Source organism: Myxocyprinus asiaticus, chromosome 28 (assembly GCF_019703515.2).
Source record: "Myxocyprinus asiaticus isolate MX2 ecotype Aquarium Trade chromosome 28, UBuf_Myxa_2, whole genome shotgun sequence".
Classification (NCBI taxonomy): Eukaryota; Metazoa; Chordata; class Actinopteri; order Cypriniformes; family Catostomidae; genus Myxocyprinus; species Myxocyprinus asiaticus.
Genome location: NC_059371.1, coordinates 22,686,531 through 22,706,750, shown reverse-complemented (window position 1 = coordinate 22,706,750; position 20,220 = coordinate 22,686,531). Strand labels below are relative to the sequence as shown.

The 20,220-nt window shown below is 41.9% G+C and overlaps 1 protein-coding gene across 7 annotated transcripts in view; it reads right to left on the bottom strand.

Annotated features, from left to right (window-relative positions):
• The window catches only part of LOC127418985 (agrin-like), a 417,085-nt gene that overhangs the window by 79,816 nt on the left and 317,049 nt on the right, over window positions 1-20,220 (bottom strand). For all 7 annotated transcript variants that reach the window (XM_051659953.1, XM_051659954.1, XM_051659955.1 and 4 more), the window contains 3 exons: window positions 19,611-19,832; window positions 11,467-11,667; window positions 10,351-10,551 (listed from right to left, as the gene is read on the bottom strand). In XM_051659953.1, coding sequence (XP_051515913.1) covers window positions 10,351-10,551; window positions 11,467-11,667; window positions 19,611-19,832 — 624 coding nt within the window. The remainder of the gene's footprint in view (window positions 1-10,350; window positions 10,552-11,466; window positions 11,668-19,610; window positions 19,833-20,220) is intronic.

The window sequence follows — 20,220 nt, the reverse complement described above, 5'->3', positions numbered from 1 at the left end:
CGATAAACAAGCAAGCTCACACAATACCTACAATCTGTGCATAACAGTGGCTAAGTACTTTAGTAGTTCAAAGATCAAAGACAAATAAGACACGGAGACTCTGGGGACCACACTAATACACATATTTGCATATCAGCATGCAGCACATTGTCTTCTAATAAAATAAAAATATTCCCAGGTACTCAAGCGTCTTGTGCTGCCGAGAATTAATGGACAGTGCTTAGCAAACTATTTAGACATTCAGTGCATATAAAGCAGCGAATATTGAGATTTTGTGAAGTGAAGATTGAACCAATGGCACTGCTGGAAGAACAAGATAATAACCGGCTATGGAAATACCCAGCAACTTACAAAATAAATTAAACAAGACACCACCATGACATCAGCAAAATGTCCCTTAAATTTAGATTAAAAGTAGCTATAATTTAGATTAAAAACTGACAATCTGTTATCTAACACAGGAAATCAGTATAAAGGGGTGTTCCATGGCCATGATTCTTGATGTCAGTAATTGCACAATATTGTGTTGGGTGCAATTAGTTGCCTCAGTGTAAATTCAGGGATTGTTTCTCTCTGTATGAACCCCTGAAGGATAAATCTTGATTCTCTGCAGGATTCAAACTTTGGGGATTATGATGAGGAAATTGTGAGGGTTTTTCTTCAGATGAGGCGCCTCATTAAGCACACTCTTATCTAGCCTGTTTAATTAGAATTAAAGTTCATTAGTCAACAAAGCAGACTCACTGAGAAATAAAGCACCCTTCGTTGTAACAGAGCATTTCCATTCATTATTGTTAATGAAAGCTGCAGAGAAGCTGTAATGAGAGGAGTGCCTTTTAGTAAAACTTACTTCAGCGCATTGTGTTTGTCTTCACCCAATCTAGTCAACAGGATCATAAACCTCATAAACCTACAGGGTGCAAAATGCACAATATGTTCGCTCCAACTGCTTGTCAGATTGTATAAGAGCCCAGTGAGATCTTGCGTAAAAGCCAATGCCGACAGAGTGACTTCAACAATCTTTTATGTTAGACTATAGGGGCAGTGGTGGCTCAGCAGTCAAGGCTCTGGTTACTGATCAGAAGGTCAGGGGTTCAAGCCCCAGCACTGCCAAGATGCCACTGTTGGACCCTTGAGCAAGGCCCTTGACCCTATCTGCTCCAGGGGCACTGTATCATGGCTGACCCTGCACTCTGACCCCAGCTTAGCTGGGATATGTGAAAAAAACAAATTTCACTGTATATGTGCAAATGTATAACATGATAAATAAATACAATTATTAATTCATTATTATTATTATTATAGGATAAACATCTTAGGATTTAAGTCACAATTGTCAGCATTATCTTGGCGATCAATCAGAACACATTCAGGCATCCTTTAGACATGCAAATTGAAATGGTACTGCTCAAACACAAGTAAGCCCATGCCCTAATGTTGGAAATAAAAAATAAAAAGTGCGAGTGTCGCGAAATCTGTCGCAGCTGGGGAAAATAGGGAATTTGTAGACTGCTCATTTTTCAGAACAAACTAGAGGTAATTTCGATATATTGCAATCATAACGTGAAGGGAACACTAAATAGTGAAATACTTGTGTATAATATAGCTAATATAATTTTTTTTAATTGAACATCTCTCTCTCTCTCTCCCTCACACTCACAAATAATCAATTGCTGGGCTCTTATTAGTTCTTCATTAGATGCCCAAGACTCATTGCAAATGAAATTAATTAGCTGTCGGAAAGCATGCTACACTAAGCGATCGAAGACTGTCAATTTTGCCATTCGATGAAAGAAATCTTTTACGTTTCCGAAATTTGTCTCAGAAGGCAAAATTATCACCAACGTAGTAGTAACATAATAACTGCACAAGACTTTGCTCTACTTGCATAAGGAAAACCTATCCGCATGTCAGTCAGTCTACTTAATGAGCAAAACCAGACACCGCTAGATGCTCTTTCCCATATCTCCATCCCAAGCTAAATGTTCCTTTCTTCACAGACATAGCAGGGTAGGGCAACCCTGTGCGCCCTGATGGGAAAATCAATTGTGTATAGGTGGAAATGCCACTTAGCATAAAACATCTCCTTAAGCAGATTATAAAGCTGTTCGCAGTAAAGGCTAGGGGTTGGCCAAGCCTGATATGTCTTATCAAAAATCCACACTGACAGCCTTGCAGGGTCGATACTTGGGGGAGGGGCATTCAATTCATTAGCTCCAGCCTGGAAAAAATGGAAGCACTCAAGCCTGAGGCCCTGGCCACATTGATACAGAGAGCAAATGCACTCACTCTCTAGACATCAGGTTTCTGCTTCAGAGCATTAGCGATCCACGACTGTGATGAAGAGATGTGATATTTTGCTTAATGTGAGCTGAGCTGAATTCACGCCTTAGGGCAAAGTCTTGTTAAGATCAGCCAAGAGACTCCAAGGGGAGACAATATAGCATTTTGACTGTGAATACTAAAACCTTTCTCATTTTCCCATCATTTGAGCATTAATGAGGCACAACAAACAGTAATAAATGTTTGAAGATGGGGCTAACATCAAGAGCCAAAGGGTCACGCTGTATGTTTGTTGTTGTGTTACACCAGCGAGGATATCACATGATTCATCACATTCAATTGCTACTGCAAGCTCACATCTCAAGCTAATATAACAGTTCGGTTACTGTGGCACTACAAACAACATCTGAACAGCAGAGCAGGAAAGACTGTAAGAGGCCACGTCCACACTAACAGGTTTTCGGTTGAAACATGGACTTTGCAATGTTACCGCCTCTCACCCACACTGAAATGGCCTTCTCCTCCACCGAAAATGTACAATTTCAAAAATGCACTCTGCTATAGTACCGCATACAGAACATTGGAAAACGATGAAGTTAGGAAATTGAAACTGTGGCTAGAGTATTTAAGCACTGTGCTCCGTCCACATCGCCAGAAGAATGCATACTTCTTCAAAGTTCGAGAACTGACAACAGAGCTGAGAATGTCAGGAAAATCATTCAGTTCTAGTATTTTTTTATTTTTTATTTAAATGGAACCAAAAACTTCTCAGGCCATGTCCACATTATCACGTTTTTGTATGAAAATTTATTGATTTTGCTGTTTACGCCTCTCATCCACACTGGAACACTCTTTTCCTTTTGAAAACGCTCTCTAGTACCGCATACTTCAGAAAACGATGACGTTAGGAAATGGAAATGAAAAACAGATTTTGGTTTCACTTTATTTTACAGTATGTGTACTTTCAGTAATCTTACAGTGTACTTAACCAAGAAAGTACTGAGTAATATTAGGTAACTACACGTACTTAATATGGGTTAAGGTAAGGTTTGGGGTTACTTAATAATTGGGGTAATTATATAGTACTTAAATGTAGAACAGTACTGTAAAATAAAGTGCTACACAGATTTTTCAACCAAAAATGTATTATAGTGTTGACGTGGCCAGAGTATAGCCTGCAGTCTTTCATTCGCATGGCTAGATGAATGCAGACTTCTTCAGAGTCCAAGAACCATTAACGGAACCACATGTCCTTAAAATTATTCAGTTCCAGAATTTTTTCTTAAGTTCTAAAATAAAAACTAGTTCTCTGGCCATGTCCACATTTATATGTTGTCTTCTGTAAATACATACATTTTACTATGTTTCCACCTCTTATCCACACTGGAATGGCATTTTCCACACACTGGAAACAAAGACGTTCGAAAATGCCCTCTAGCACAGCATACTTTAGAAAATGATCACGTTAAGCAAATGAAAACGGATTAGTGTGGACGTGGCCTACAGTTCCCTATTCTAGTAGAGGGTGTGTACTGTATTCTGAAGCAGCTTTTCACTGCAAAGACACATTTCCGATTCGACCCACATTCGCATCCCTTCATCACCAATACAGTAAATAATACGCTTAAACTCTGGCTTCCAAACTCTGGCTCATAAGCCCAAGCACTGCACAAAACCAGCAATCATTTCTATAAAGGCTCTCTGGGCCACCTTAGCCCAACTGTGCAAGGTAAGCAAGAGATGAAAGCATTTACTTTCCCCGTTCTGTTTGTGTTAGCAGAAAAAACACAACCTAAAAAGTTGAATAAATAAAACCGGGTAGAGTGAATGGATGTGGGAGAGGAGCTACTAATTAGTTTGTGTCCTTTGATGTCACCACCACACGTACAGCAGATGAAACTTTCAATTAGCAAACGGCAAGATGTACACATCAGCCGTCCTCAAAGCCCTTTCCTCTCTCTTTAACTCAATCATGTACTTACGAGGGTCCATTTAGTCATGGGTTTTCCATTATGGCGGAGAGCTGAAGGAATAAGCAGGTCAGTGTGAAAGCAAAACAGGTAAACAGAGACCGAAAAACTCTTGTAGAAAAAAAAAAAAAAACAGATGGGGTGAGAGGTTTTTCTGGGCGATGAGGAGATAGATGACGAGTGAGGAGAGAAAGAATGGGGAAAAATGTCAGACAGGAGAAAGGAAAGGATATTGACCTTCAAACTTAACTGTTAGTTTGTTGCAGGTGGCTGGGATGCCTTACTGTGAATGCATAACTCCCATGATAACACACAGAGACCTTCTAAATGTCACAACTCACATCAACACACACACAAACACACATCCTCCTACCTGTTTCACTCTCTCTCTTTCTCTTACTCTCTTTTTTCATTTCTCTCCAAGAGAGTCAACATTCACATTCATCTCAAGTTATTGACCTCTGTATCTCAAAGCGCAGACATATTCTCATACACACAGACATTAGAGGCTTTATTAGTGAGGACCTCTCATAGACACATTGGTTCCCTATCTGTCACTCACTTGACGTTGGTGTCGATGTAGTGACACTAGGGGTCACTCTTGGGAGCCCGAGACACCTCTGGTCTTTGATAAAAGGCCAATGAAAATTGGCGAGTGGTATTTGCATGCCACTCCCCCGGACATACGGGTATAAAAGTTGCTGGTATGCAACCACTCATTCAGATTTTGAGCCGAACGGTCATGCTATTTGAGCTGAATATCCCTGTTCATTCACCTCTGCTGGATCTGACGGCACATTTCAGTGGCTTCTCCCTCCTCTGCACTGGTGCACTGCAGAGAACGCCCCTGGGCGCTTCGGCAGAAAAACTAGAGAGTATATTTTCTGAAAGAGCATTTTTCCCCTCTAAAAGAGTATATTATAGAGAGTATATAGTATATATAGCCTCAGCTGGGCTTCTCCCTTCGGGGACGATTGCCCAGTCACAGGCCGATGCCGACATGCTTTCCCGGGCGGCCGCGAGCGTCGGGCTAGAGTGGAACCCTCCACTCTCCCCTGAACCCTCGCGGCTTGATGATTGGTTTCTGGGCTCGCGGCGCCACTCAAAGCAGCCGCGCCCCGCTCCAGTGCCATTCTTCCCGGAAGTGCATGAGGAGCTGACGAAGTAGTGGGAGGCACCTTTCACTGCCCGGCCCCGACTCCGCAGTTCTCCCGCTCTCACTACCCTCGATGGCGGGGTGGCCAAGGGCTATACGGCGATTCCCCCGGTGGATGAGGCGCTCACGGTGCACTTATGCCAGCAGAGCGCCGCCACCTGGCATGGACGCCCTAAGCTCCCGTCCAAGCCCTGTAGGCTTACATCGTCCCTGACGGCTAAGGCCTACAGTGCTACTGGACAAGCCGTCTCTGCCCTGCACACCATGGCTCTCCTGCAGGTCCACCAAGCCAAGGTGCTGAAAGAACTGCACGAGGGTAGTTCCGCCCCAGATTTGATGCAGGAACTGCGCTCGGCGACTGACCTCGCCCTCAGGGCGACGAAGGTCACGGCGCAGCCTCTCGGATGGACGATGGCCACACTAGTGGTCCAGGAGCACCACCTTTGGCTCATCCTGGTCGAGATGGGTGAGGCCGACAAGACACGGTTCCTTGCTGCCCCCATTTCCCAGGTGGGCCTATTCGGCGACACCATCGAGGACTTTGCCCAGCAGTTCTCGATGGTGAAGCAGCAGACGGAGGCAATCCGGCACATCCTGCCCCGGTGCGGCTCAAGATCCCGTACCCCGTCTGCTCGTCACCAAGGGCGTCCCCCTGTGGTGACTGCACCGCTCCGCCGCAGCCCGCCCCTTCGTCCCGGCCCCAGCATGGAGCCCACCGCAGGAAGCCGATGCCACCCGTCTCACAGCCAGCGCCGAAGAACCCACGGAGGTCCTCGAAGCGCCCCTGAGACGGGCAACCCAGGGACGAGGTAACCCACTCACGTGGAGCTGGTAGAAAGACCACTCCATCCCCCGGTGGAGGGCCGGGTGGAAAATCTTTTGTTGCCTTTTTGTTTGATTTCGCCGCACGCCCAAGTGGCTGCGGTACCCAACAGTTCAGCAAAAGAGCGGCTTCCTTCCTCCCTGGGTCACATACCCGGTGTGTACGGTCGTCACCACGACTACTGTCCACGGGCTTTTTCTTGCAGGATTGGTGCTCCAGCGGTGCCCTTTCCGCCCCTGAGCACCCAGCTGTGGCACACAGCCGCCCCGATGTGGCAGCCTCCACGGGTTACGAGGACAGGCCTCTTCCTCCCCCGTCCCAGGCTGTTCCGGGGGTGGTCACAAGGAGCCAGGTAAGTGCTTCGATGTCCCTAGACTCAGCACGCCCATGACGTGCTGTGGCACCGTGTGCTCCGGCCTGCCGCGAGGCCCCACCTGCCAGTACGTCCGACGACGTTGTCCCCTTGGTCCCCCTCGTGCGGAATTTGGACGCGTGGCTTGCGCTTTCCAATCCGTCGCGGTGGCTGATCCAGACTGTCCGACTCGGCTACGCGATTCAGTTCGCCAGGCGCCCGCCCAGGTCCAGCGGTGTCCACTTCACCTTGGTCAAGGGCGAAAACGCTGCCACCCTGCGCGCAGACATCGCTACCCTCCCACGGAAGGACGTGATAGAACCTGTCCCTCCAGCCGAGATGAAGGAAGGGTTTTACAGCCCCTGCTTCATCGTACCGAAAAAAGGCGGTGGGTTGCGGCCAATCTTGGACCTGCGAGTACTGAACCGGGCTTTACACAGACTCCCGTTCAAGATGCTGACGCAAAGACGCATTCTGGCGAGCGTCCGGCATCAAGATTGGTTCTCATACTACAGCTAAGTGCGTACATACACACATCCACACATAATCCATTGGCCTTCATGACCGAACAGTTTGTTGGTTGGCAGTGTAATGTTTGTTATTTATCACTCTGCAAATGGGCATTATTGAAAGACCTAGACAGCATTTTGGAGTAACTGTAATGCTGCTGCCAACATAAAGAGCAACAGGGCATTCTGGCAGGCTGCAGAGTTGAGAGAACTTCTTTATGAAAAGATGCATGGAGACTGCATACTCTCTCTGTCCCTCGCCTAAATTCTCTTCCAGTGTCAGATCCAGCTCATGTACCAATGCTTCTTATTGGGGTGCACTATGTTAACATATCCAACCTATAATCCTATTTAGTAAACGTATATTCAATTAAAAAGTGGCTGTTGCCCCAAGGTGATGTTCGGCTCCCTCCTGTTGCTTTGTCAGTGTCTACAATGAGACTGACTTCAGACTACCAGAGTGTGAAATTAAACAGGTGATAAATTCACCGCTACGGCCAAACGTGGGGAACTGTGTCATTTTTCATTAGCTCCAAATAAAAGACTGAGAGAACACTCATTTCTTTCTTATAACTAATGAACATGCATTTTTTTCAGCAAGGCCTAAATAAATGAATGAATCACCTCTGTGCCGTTTCTACAGTCCCATTGGTCCCACTAAGGAAATGTTTTACTTTGACACTATATTTTGCACCGACAACCACAAAGTCATGTTTATGGAGGGCCTATAATCACATAAATGGAGCACATAGCTTGAAAGCTATATGTAAGCTAAATAAAATAGCTCTATTTTTTTTGAGCTGAGCTTGGCTGATACTCAATCTTTTCCATCTATTCTTTCCAAGTGATGTCTCAGTTGGGTCACATCACTAGTCTAAGGATAACACTGACAAAGCAGGAGTCATTGGCCTCTGAGTAGGATCTATTGACTGGATCTAGCTCCCTTCAGCCTTTAAAAGCAACCCTTTCACAGCTTACAGAGCTAAACAGAATGGTCTGATGAGACTTATGAGAAAAAATGGTTTAAAACCTTGAGAGCTGCCTATGGAGGCAGCATTTTAAGGCATCAAAGGAGCACTCCCAATGCAGAGGCTGTTATTATGCTGCCTCCTAAGGTGCTGCTAACTTTGTTTGGCCAAATTCTAAGGGGCCTTTCAGACGAACACGTTCTTGCACTAAAAAGAACATGTTGCAGTGCAATGCATGTAATAGATCACAGGTGTTTCAGGATGTGCTTTTAAAAGTTAACATTCTTTTTTACCTGACACAGCGACAAAAAAATGCAGCACTCCTGCACGTGGCACTGATAAAAACAGCTGTCAATCTAGCTCATGTTTACGTAGAAAAACAAAGGAAAAAGAGTGCAGATGGACTCAAAAATGTGTTAGTTGTGAACAGTTCTTAAGGCAGCATCGCATGTATTTTTTACGGAAACGGCAATATAGAAAAATCACTCTGGACCCCACTCACCAAGCCCACTACATTTTTGAACTGTTGCCTTCTGGCCGACGCTTCAGAGCTCTGAGCATCAGAACCGTCAGGCATAGGAACAGTTTTTTCCCTCAGGCTATCCTTCTCATGAACAGTTAAAATTGCCCCATTGAGCAATAATTAATGTGCAATACACAGCTTAGTCTTTTTATATTTATCCAACACATCCTACCTCTTCTGCCATTACATTCCTGTGCACTGTATATAACCGATTTGTATTTAGATATGCACTACGTATGTGTGTATGTATGTATATGTATGTGGATGTATGTATATATATATATATATATATATATATATATATATATATATATATATATATATATAGATATATCTATATGTATATTTATATATATATATATGTGTATGTATGTGTATATGTATGTATGTATATATGTGTATGTATGTATGTATGTATGTGTATGTGTATATACACTACTGGTCAAAAGTTTTGAAACACTTCATTATTTATTATAATTTGTTTTTTCACATTTTAGAATAATAGTAAAGTCATCAAAACTATGGTATAACATAAATGGAACTATGTGAATTATGTTGTGACTAAACAAAATCCAACATAAATCAAAACTGTTTTGTATTTTAGCATCTTCAAAATTACCTAGAATTTGCAGATATGTACTCTTTACATTTTCTCAACCAACTTCTTGATGTATCACCCTGGGATGCTTAAACAGTACTGAAGGAGTTCCCATCTATGTTGGGCACTTATTGGCTGCTTTTCTTTATTATTTGGTCCAAGTCTATTGTGTATTCTATATATACTTTATTTTCTTTTCAATATTTATTTTTTATTACATTTTTAATTATTTTTTAAAAGGCTTGTTGCTGTTTTGTATTGTTGTGTACTGGTTGTGTACTGTGCTTATTGTTAGCTTAGCAACATTAAACTCTACTGGAACCAAGTTGAGTCTCCTGCTATTTGAGTGGCATGTGGAGTTGCTGCCTATGTACAATGTTCCACATTGTTCCACATCGCAATGTTTCACTTATGAGGTTCCATACATGTCTTTAAAAGGCAGCTGCCTATGTAGGCAGTAGGCTACGAAGTAGCTCACTAAGTTTGAAAACAGACCCAATGTGTGATGTTTTACTGGCCGACAGGCTGCTAGTATAAAATTAGATATGACATCAAGTCAAAGAAAGGACAGACAACCAGAAGGCAGAGAACACCAAGTGCATACTGATGGCTGTGTTTCATGCTCCACATATAAAGGGTCGCTATGTGCAGTCAATGCAAGGTGGTTAAATTGGCCGCAATAAACTGTTTTGAGTGAATGCATTAACTCGGTTAGCCCTGAGCAAGAACCAAAACTGTGCATGAATGAAAAGATAACAGGGAGTTCTGCTCCCCACTTATCTTATCACATGGGCTGCTTTAATACAGCAGCAGAATACAGTTTCCAGACTTGTTTTAGAATGCTAAATATAGTTATGTTCACACACAGTTTACTTATGGTACATATATGTGAAAGTGACTACCAAAAGATACAGTAAAATGAACCTGGGTCTCTTAAATTTTCAAATATAAGATGTATGTTATCCGAAATTTTTAAATTCAATCATGTCTTTCAATTGAAGATGTTCCAATCAGGTTTGTGGTCTGGGCACAATCCAAAAAAAACATTCAAAGACACTTTCGGTTAATTATGCTTTGACGTATATAAACTCACGCCTCGATTGGACTTGTTTATTAAACAAGGTTGTGTCATTTAAGTAACCATTAACACATGAACTCATAAACCTACCTTCATCACAGACGGCAGGTTTGGCCACCTCTATCTTCCTCTGTGTCTTGCAGGAGGCCAGTCGCAGCTCACAGTAGTTGTTGTAGGTGGTGCCATCGCTGCCACACACGGGTTTAACCAGCTGACCCGTGCACTGCTGACACTCACACTTGTTTTGTACACACCGCGCGCCCCAGCTACACACAGTGCTGCCACAGGTTTCTGATCACACACACACACAAATCACAGGATATGATAAAATGAGATACACACACAGAGACACAAGAAACATGCTCACATGCGCAACAACTTACTCATGGCCCTTTAAAAACGTTAACATTGCGTGTAAACCACAAGAGCAGTACAATTCAGTAACAAACATCTGTGCATGTAAAATCATGAACCGTGCATAACACTGCAAAAATATTTTTCATTACCAGTATTTCTATCTTGTTTTCCAGTAAAATATCTAATCTAATATCTAAAAATGAAAGGATGCTTGTTGATGTGTCCATGCCTTCGTGAGGTTTAAGCGCGAGCCATTGCGAATGAGCTTGTCTCATGCACTTATGAGCGCACAAAAAAGAGTGATGGCGCAAGTCAAGATTTTCACTTTATAGTTACTTAAATTTCATATGGTTTCACACCAAAACCTATGTTATATCTTCAGAAGTCTTCCAATATTTCACACAAGTCGCATGGACTACTTTAATGACCTTTTTGGGTTCTTTATAAGCTTTACAGTGAGTCACCATCAACTGCCGATGTATTGAAAACAGAGGATAGAACTTCCTTTAAAATTCCTCCATTTGTGTTCCACAAATGGGACAGTTTTTTTCTGAAATTTCTTACACAATTTCACTTCCTGAATAAACGTACTGTATCTTTATTTTTATAATTGTTTTTACTCGTGAACAAGAAAAATACACTGATTAAAAATAAATATTCAGTTTTCAGAAAATGATTATTTTTTGCAGTGAACATGAATTGAAAAAAGAGCTAAAATATTTCCTTGTGATTTCACAAGAAAACTGATAGCATGGCCATGTGTGTCACTTGTTATCGGTGAGCACAGATCAATGAGTGTATGAACATGTATGAAGATGACAGATGGTTTCACTGGCGTTATATACTCACTGCATTCTCCATGGGCCACCACTCTCAGATCCAGCTGATTAGCACAGGCTTTCACATTCAGTTTGCACTCGTTGTCATACGTCACCCCATCGCTTCCACACACAGGCTGACGTGTTTCAATGCACCCTTTGGGGCAAACGCACTGGCCGGTCTGAATGTCGCAGATCGCGCCAAAGGAGCAGTTGGAGCAGGATTCATCTGCTGAAAGGGAAGTGTGACATCAGCGGAGAGATTCGGGTGCAGATTCACACCATCGCTCACTGCGATCAGCCTAAGCTGCCCGCATGCCTGGCTGCTTTATTAAAATCTCTCTGCAAAGTCTGGGCTGAAGCATCCTTCTCCCAATCATTTCCTTGAAAAGATGGGAGAAACACTGCTATTTACATGCAGTCATACTGTGAGGTGGTGTAGGGGATTTTATGGCATTGAGTCTCTGCAATTCATTCAAGCAGTCCTCGCTGTGGACTGTAGCGTGAAGACGTAGTGGATTTAATGAACTACATAGTCGATTTCCGTGATGTACTGGATGTTTTTAATGTGCATGCGAGTTGCATATTATATTACATTCTTTTTACACATACAATATTATTTTGTGTTATCAGTATGGCATATAGCTTCTTTACAAATTTACTTGACAGGCTATATTAATGGCTAACTAAAAGTTAGTACAGTTTCTACTGCAGCGAGACGTCTGTGCCTGTATAAGCTCTCCAGTTAACTTAACCTGCATGTCTTTTGGACTGTGGTGGAAACCGGAGCACCCAGAAGAAATCCACGTGAAAACGGGGAGAACATGTAAACTCCACACAGAAAGGCCTTGAACCCAAGACCTTCTTGCTGTGAGGTGACAGTGCTACCCAATGTGCCGCCCTTACTATACTACTAATCTAAAAAAAAACATTTTTAAGGAAAAGCAATCATTATTGCACTCTCTCAGTGTTTATTTACACATAACGCTATATGTACATACTGAATACAATGTTTGCATTAAAAACGTCCAGTATTCACGGCTCCGAACATTTTGCGCATTAGCATTAAAAGTCAAGTCAAGTCATTTTTATTTGTATAGTGCCTTTCACAACACACATCGTTTCAAAGCAGCTTTACAGAAGATCATGCATTAACAGAAAATGAAACTGTAATATCTATAATGTCTTAGAGTCATCATTGTGTAGTTTGATAAAATGTGATTGTGAAGTGTTTAAAAATAAGTAATTAAATACTAATTGTATTTATAACCCCAGTGAGCAAGCCGAGGTGACTGTGGCAAGGAACACAAAACTCCGTAAGATGCTGGTTAATGGAGAAAAATAATCTTGGGAGAAACCAGGCTCACTGTGAGGGCCAGTTCCCCTCTGGCTAACATCGTGAATAAAATGTCAATGTTACTTATGTATAGTGCAAGTCATGGTTTAAAATTATTAATCTAAGTAAGTGTTAAGGGTCAGTGTTTAAATAAAGATTAAAACATTAAAAAATCCACTACATCACGAACATCCATTATGTAGTGGATTAAATCCACTACGTCATCGCGCTACAGTCTGCAGCGAGGACAGTCTCAATTCATAACGCAAGTATGCATTGCATTCACAACGTTGCCGTGATGGGTGCTGTAGCAGTGTATCCTGTTCGCTTCTATGGTGAGTTTTCCACTTCAAGTAAACTACTGTCAGTAACAGAATATATTTATAGCAACTTACATGATTAATAACGAATTCAGTTAAATGACACAGACTTTTGAACTCTATCGCCCCCTTGAGTACTGAGGTTTGTTACCGTCACAGTAATGCAAGAAATGCAAGTTATGCATGTTCAGATGAACTGCATGTTGGCAATACATTGGCCAAATGCTTGCATCTGTGCACTTGTAGTTGCGTAATGTTTTTCTGGCCAATTTTGCCCTACAATGAAAAAACGCTTTTATGCTTTCCGGAATTTGTCTCAGACAGCACAAGCGTGGCCAAAATCAAACAGTGTGCATGCAGTGGGCTTTACATTTACCTTTTTCCATTTCGCCAGTTACATTTCCCCATTGGCCTGCTTTTATCCTAAGCAACTTACAATGCATTTAAGGTACATTTTATCAGAATGTGTTGGCATTGCCAGCACCATGCTCTGCCAGTTGAACAACAAAATCAACAAGCCATGGTTCTTCTCCCGTCGTATATTAGATATCTCACTATGATTTCTGAGAGCCCAATTAATCTGTAAAACAAAATGTGGTTCCAACTAGGAGGGAGGGAGCATGGCCGATGACAATTACACCTGGGGGATTGCATTAGAGCAACTGCTATCACATTAAATTTGTGCTGGGGTAATAACAGCACCTGATTTAGTGTTAATGGAGAAAGGTCCTCGTGCAAAAATCTCACCTGTCTCCGCTGCCAAACTGTTTATTATACATTAATAAAATGACCTAACTTCCACTTAAGGTTCTGCACTCTATACAGCAGACCGTTCAGTCAGTCTGTATAAATAATGTTCCAGCATACATAGTAGGGATGTGTTATGAAGGCCGACTAGTCCCCAAGTTGTCCAACAACTGACTAGTCGGTTAGTAAGATCAAATAGTTTATCTAGATTTTTGCATCCACGTCCAACTGGGGTCAGGTAAAACTAAAACCATACACAGCTTCCTTAAACAGACATTCTTTCTTCTGTGGAACAAAAAAGATGATGTTAGGCAGAATGCTAGGAACTGACAACCTCAGTCTTCATTCAGTCATCACTTTCTTTGCATGTGTTTCATACAGTGAAAGTGAATTGTAAATGAGACTTAGTAAGTCCCTAACATGCTTCCTAAATTCCTAAAGTCAAAAAGGATTGGAACAACATGAGTTGCGAGTAAATAATGACAAATTTTATTTTTATCCCTTAAAAACTAAATAGTCGACTAGTCTCTGGGTTGCAGCAAAACGTATTGATTTTGACAATATTTAGCTTTGAACAGCTCTAATACAGAGCTGGATACAGATATGAAAATGGACACATGCCTGTAGGGTTGATTTTAGCCTTATGGGAGAAGATGAAAGAATCTGTCCATTCAGCCCTGAAGTGCCCTTAAAACGAGTGGTGAACTGCTCTCTTTTGCCAGGAGAGAGGAACATTCTTAATGTTCTTTTTTGTGAATAGCCATAAAAATGCCCAAGCAATTGGTGCTTGGGCAAGGGCACCCGCTCTATTAGTCCACTCCATTTCCTCCTCATTTTTATTTACTGCCCTCTCACTCCTTCTACTGCTTGATGATTTTTCTTCCTCCACCAGCTCAGTGTCTTGCAGGTGACCTATATTCCCCAACTGTAGCCAGTAACATTTCAATCACCTGTAAAAACTGCTTATTTGCTGCTGCCTCTTTGCCTGCTATTTCATTTCTTTGTACATAAATATATATCTTGTTTCTTAGAAGGAGAGATCACACACTACAACATTACAACAACATGTTTCCCTGTTTCTGGATGACAAGGTCAGCCGGCACAAAAATATGCGCAAAGAATCGGAATAATAAACAACGTCAGTCATATCTCTATCAGACGGCACCTGAACTATAAAGATAAGTGCAGTTATGAGTCTCCCCTGGAAGCAGAGAGAAGAAAATGAAATCAAATTTGTCCAGGAGCACTGCATACTCCCACTCGTGTGGGCACATTGATGCAAACAGCGACCAACATATGAGCAACCATGTACGCATACGCACAAACACAGCTGGGGTCTGAGTAAGGCAGAGGCTGTGGTCTGAATGGGCCTTGATAATTAACAGTGGTAATAATAGAATTCACTTGTGGCGGAGAGCTTGGCTTTGTGCACAGCCCTAAATGAACAAAGTTTCTCTTCTGTATGATTATATGGAGCTGGTCTTTTTTGCCCTTTTCCATTGACACCTGCTCTGGCCCCATATACAGTAGGTCTATAGTGCTGTCACATTATTACAGCCGCTATAAGCATTAGCATGGATGCATCATTCCCTACTTGTTGCTCAAAGTTGCTCAAACTGGTTTTTGGAACATGGAAGCTTGAAAAAGATGGTCTATTATGAAGTTATTTAAATCCGCTCATGGAGAGTCATCCAGTACAGCTTAGTTCCAACCTCACTTTTATACACTCTACGTCCTCTATGTTCATATCCTTTGCCATTTTACTGCATGCTTAATTGTTTTCCACTTTTCTACTGTTTCAACTGCGTGTATATTACCGTGCGCACCTGTTTTCTTTTCTTTTTTTCCGCTTGTCTAAATCTCACATTTCGACTGTGTGCATTCGTTTTCTCCTCTGTTTTACACGGATTATTGCAGCAATCTCAAACCTCTGCTGATCAGGAACCTCCACAACAACAGCAAACAATTGCATGAGGGATTCACATCAATCTGAAACCCTCGCTGCTCAAGAACAACCATAACAACAACAACAAAAAAAAATTGCGGTAAGTCATGGCATCCACTCATGTTATCGCTTCGTGCATTGCATGCCACATGCAGTGAGAGATTCACATGTGATAAATGTAAGGAATTAGTCAGGCTGACGGAGAATGTTAATGAGTTAGAGGCACGCATCTGAATGCTAGTCGAGGTCAGTGAGAAACAGAAGCTGGTAGATACTATTTCGGATACGGGCAGAACAGCGAGCATCACACACTTTGATTCCGGCTGTAGAGCCCCCGCAGCAGGGTGTTTGGGTGACGTCAGCTGCAGGGGCAGTGGTGGCTCAGTGGTTAAGGCTCTGGGTTACTGATCAGAAGGTCAGGGGTTCAAGCCCCAGCACCGCCAAGATGCCACTGTTGGGCCCTTGAGCAAGGCCCTTGACCCTATCTGCTCCAGGGGCACCATATCATGGCTGACCCTGCACTCTGACCCCAGCCTAGCTGGGATATATGAAAAAGAAGAATTTCACTGTATATGTGCAAATGTATAATGTGTGATAAATAAAGAAAATTATTAATTATTAAATTATAATTATTATTAATTATCCTCGCTCAGCAAAGTGACACCACTCTCCTGTTCCTGTTAGGGTTTCCGCTCAGTGATGCACACACTGAGAATCATGTTGAAAGCACCCTTGTTATAGGAAATTCTATTGTTAGGAACATGGAAATACAGACTTTAGAGACTGCATTTTGGGGGCTCGGGTATCTGACATGAGCTCAAATGTACAAGTGCTGGCTAATGCTAAATGCAGATTCTCTAAAATTGTTATTCATATCAGCATTAACGATGTCCGGCTTTGCCAGTCGCCGATCACTAGAGATAATGTTAAAGAGGTGTGTGAACTTGCAAAAATTATGTCAGACACTGTAATATGCTCTAGCCCCCTCCCTGCTCGTCGTGGTGATGAGGTTTATAGTAGATTAGTGTCACTGAATGGTTGGATGTCTGAGTGGTGTCCGGAGAATAGCATAGGATTTATAGACAAATGGAAGAGTTTCTGGTGCAGACCTGACCTGCTAAAGAGAGACAGACTCCATCCCTCCAGGGAAGGTGCCACTCTCCTGTCTAGTAATTTGGCTCATAGTCTTAATAGTGATAGTATTTGACTAACTGGGGCCCAGGTCAGGAAGCAGACAAACTGGCTAATCTGAACGTTTGCTAGCTGCCTTGAGACATCACACAGGTCACATAAACTACAACACATAGAGACTGTATCACCTAGATATAACAGAGACTGTGTCTGTTTCCCGAACAACCAAACACATACCCCTCACTAAATCATTTAGAAAAAAAATGGATTAAGGTTAAACTTGAAAATAAAAATAAAAAAATCTGAAGATAAACATCATATAAAGGTATAAACATTAGATCTCTTTCAAACAAAGCACTGATTGTAAATTAAATTATTACTGACCTGCCGGTTAAACTGCAATACACCTCACTGATCTCTGCCTGCATCACCTTGGTCTAATGATGGACTACACTCTTAAAATGGAATACATAGACTATCAGTTAACTGCCAACAAAAGCCTTCATCAACCAACTAACAAAGGACAATGCATCTATGTAAATTTCTGCAGTTAATCCAGGACAGACTTCAAAGACATTAGTCACTTATCTTCCAGTTCATACAAAATATTTGTTTAAACACTGGCCCTTAACACTTACATAGTTTACTAATTTTAAACCATGAGTTGCACGGCACACAAATAACTAATACTGGCATTATATTCATGCTGTTTAGCCAGAGGGGAACTGGCCCCCACAGTGAGCCTGGTTTCTTCCAAGGTTATTTTTCTCCATTAACCAACATCTTATGGAGTTTTTGTTCCTTGCCACAGTCACCTTTAGCTTGCTCACTAAGGTTCTAAATACAATTATTATTTAATTATTTATTTTTATTCACAATTTACTATCATATTTAATCAAACTACACAATGATGACTCTAAGACTTTACAGATATTACAGTTTCATTTTCTGTTAATGCATGATTTTCTGTAAAGCTGCTTTGAAATGATATGTGTTGTGAAAAGCGCTATACTATAAAAATGACTTGACTTGACACCTGCCTGCAATTTTAAAAGTAAAGTCATCGAAAGCCAAGTTTAGGTGGATTTTCCAGCAGAGTTTATTACCTTCTACAGGGAACATCTAGCCAGGAGTTCCAAATTGAGTTTGCCAAGCTCATGCATCTCTCCTGCCGTGGCGCTGAACCAGCCGCTGACATGGCCGGGACTCTCTATCGGCTCCTCAGCATAAATCTGAATGAGTGGTGCATGCCATCTCCTTTTATACCCGTATGTCGGGGGGCGGAGAGTGGCATGCAAATTCCACTCGCCAATTCTCATTGGCCTTTTCTATTTTAAGCAAAGGTGATTGGGGCTCTCAAGATCGAACCCCTAGTGTCACTACATCGACACAATATTAAACACAGGCCTTATTTTACTCATGAACCAAAAACAGCTATTCAAATAATCCATTAGAAATGCCTTGGGGACCCGAAAATGCTAACTCTCTGGCAGGTTTAAGGACTACAAACTGAACAGTTCTATAGGTGCTGCCTTCCTCTTATTTACCCCACCCAAACCTGTTTCTGTGGGTTAATTCTCCAAGAGTCTCTCTGTGCAGTTAAGCTGATGTTCCAGTAGCCTCTAAGGAGATAGATATCACCATCATATGTCATTTACTATCTGGCAACATATACAGCATGACAGGTGGCACTGCAATAAAGAGCAACTGTGGCCTACAGCGTTCTCCTCTGAGATCAATCCCTTTGGTACCGAATGACCCTGGGCATCCATTCCAAACACTTTTCACTGGAGGCACAGCTAATACACACACTCATACTCAGGCCAGGTCCACACACCAATACGTTTTCATTTGAAATGCATTGATTTTGCTATGTTTATGCCTTTCATCCACACTGGAACAGCAGAGACTTTTGAAAACACTCTAGTTCCGAATACTTTGGAAAACGATGATTTTAGGAAACGGAAAAAAAAGAGTTTTCAACTGAAAACAAAGTATTGTGGATGTGGCGTCAGAATCCACACTGCTAAAACATTACACTTCTTGTAGACGTCAAGACAAAGGTGTCATCTTTTGCTCAATGAACTTCTTCTGCAGCACACAAATTAAGATTTTTAGGAGAATATTTCAGCTCTGTAGTTCCATACAATGCAAGTGAATGGGTGCCAACATTTTTAAGCTCCAAAATCCACATAAGGGCAAAATAAATGTATTCCATATGACCCCAGTGGTTATCTTCTTAAGTGATATGATAGGTGTGGGTGAGAAACAGATCAATATTTAAGCCCTTTTTTACTATAAATTCTCCTCCCAGCTCAGTCAATCTCCACTTCAGTTTCACTTTCCAATTCTTCTTCTTCTGCTTTTGGAGATTCTCAGTCTTAATGCATATCACCTCTACTGGGCAGAGAGGAGAATTTATGATAAAAATAAGAACAGGCTTCTCAGCAGATTTTTAATAAAAAAAATAAAAAAAATAAACATGAGTCATGCAAACAATTACTCTGAAGGATGCTGCCCTCTTTAATTCTAACTTAAGTGCATCATTTAAAAAAAAAAAAAAAAAGGTCACTGAGGAGGAAAATTACAGTCCTCTCTAGAAATATCGTGGAGTGCTTAAGTGTAGGGGGTGGATGAGGATGAAAGGCAAAGAGGGAGTGAGTGGCATCAGTGTGAGTGTGTGTGTGTGGACTTACCACATGGTCCTTTGTGCTGCATCTGTATCTGTTTCTGTAGGGCGCATCCCATGGCCTTCATTTGACAGGAGTTGCTGTATGTGTGCCCATCACTGCCACAAACTGGGTCCTGGTCCTGAGGACATGCGTCTGAGCATTCGCACACAGGCTCGCCATTCTTCACCACGCATACGGCTCCGAAATTGCAGGTCTTCTTTAGGCAGGGACTCTCCCGATTAAGATCTACCCCAAAAAGCAGTTTACAAAGACAAGAGTTAGCACATAGTTGAGAGGAACAATGGAATGAAGGGAGGAGAGGATAAGGGGACAAAGTGAAGGCAGGTAGGAGAAATCACAATATGCCAGGTCACTTAGAGTTTGCAGAGTTGGGCCTCTTTAAAAATACAGAGCAAATCCCTATCACAAATATCTGGCTAAATTTGCCGCAATTAGCCATATATTAAAAAAAATAAATAAACGGTTTTTGCATAGTTTTTTGTAAATTTGTTTTTATTGTTTTCTTTTTTAAAGGTTCAGTGTCAAAATGTAAGATTTCACATCAGTAAGGCAACCTCTACCCATAATAACTGATGGCCTGAGTCTTTGGCCTAAAAACGAAACTGAAACGTTG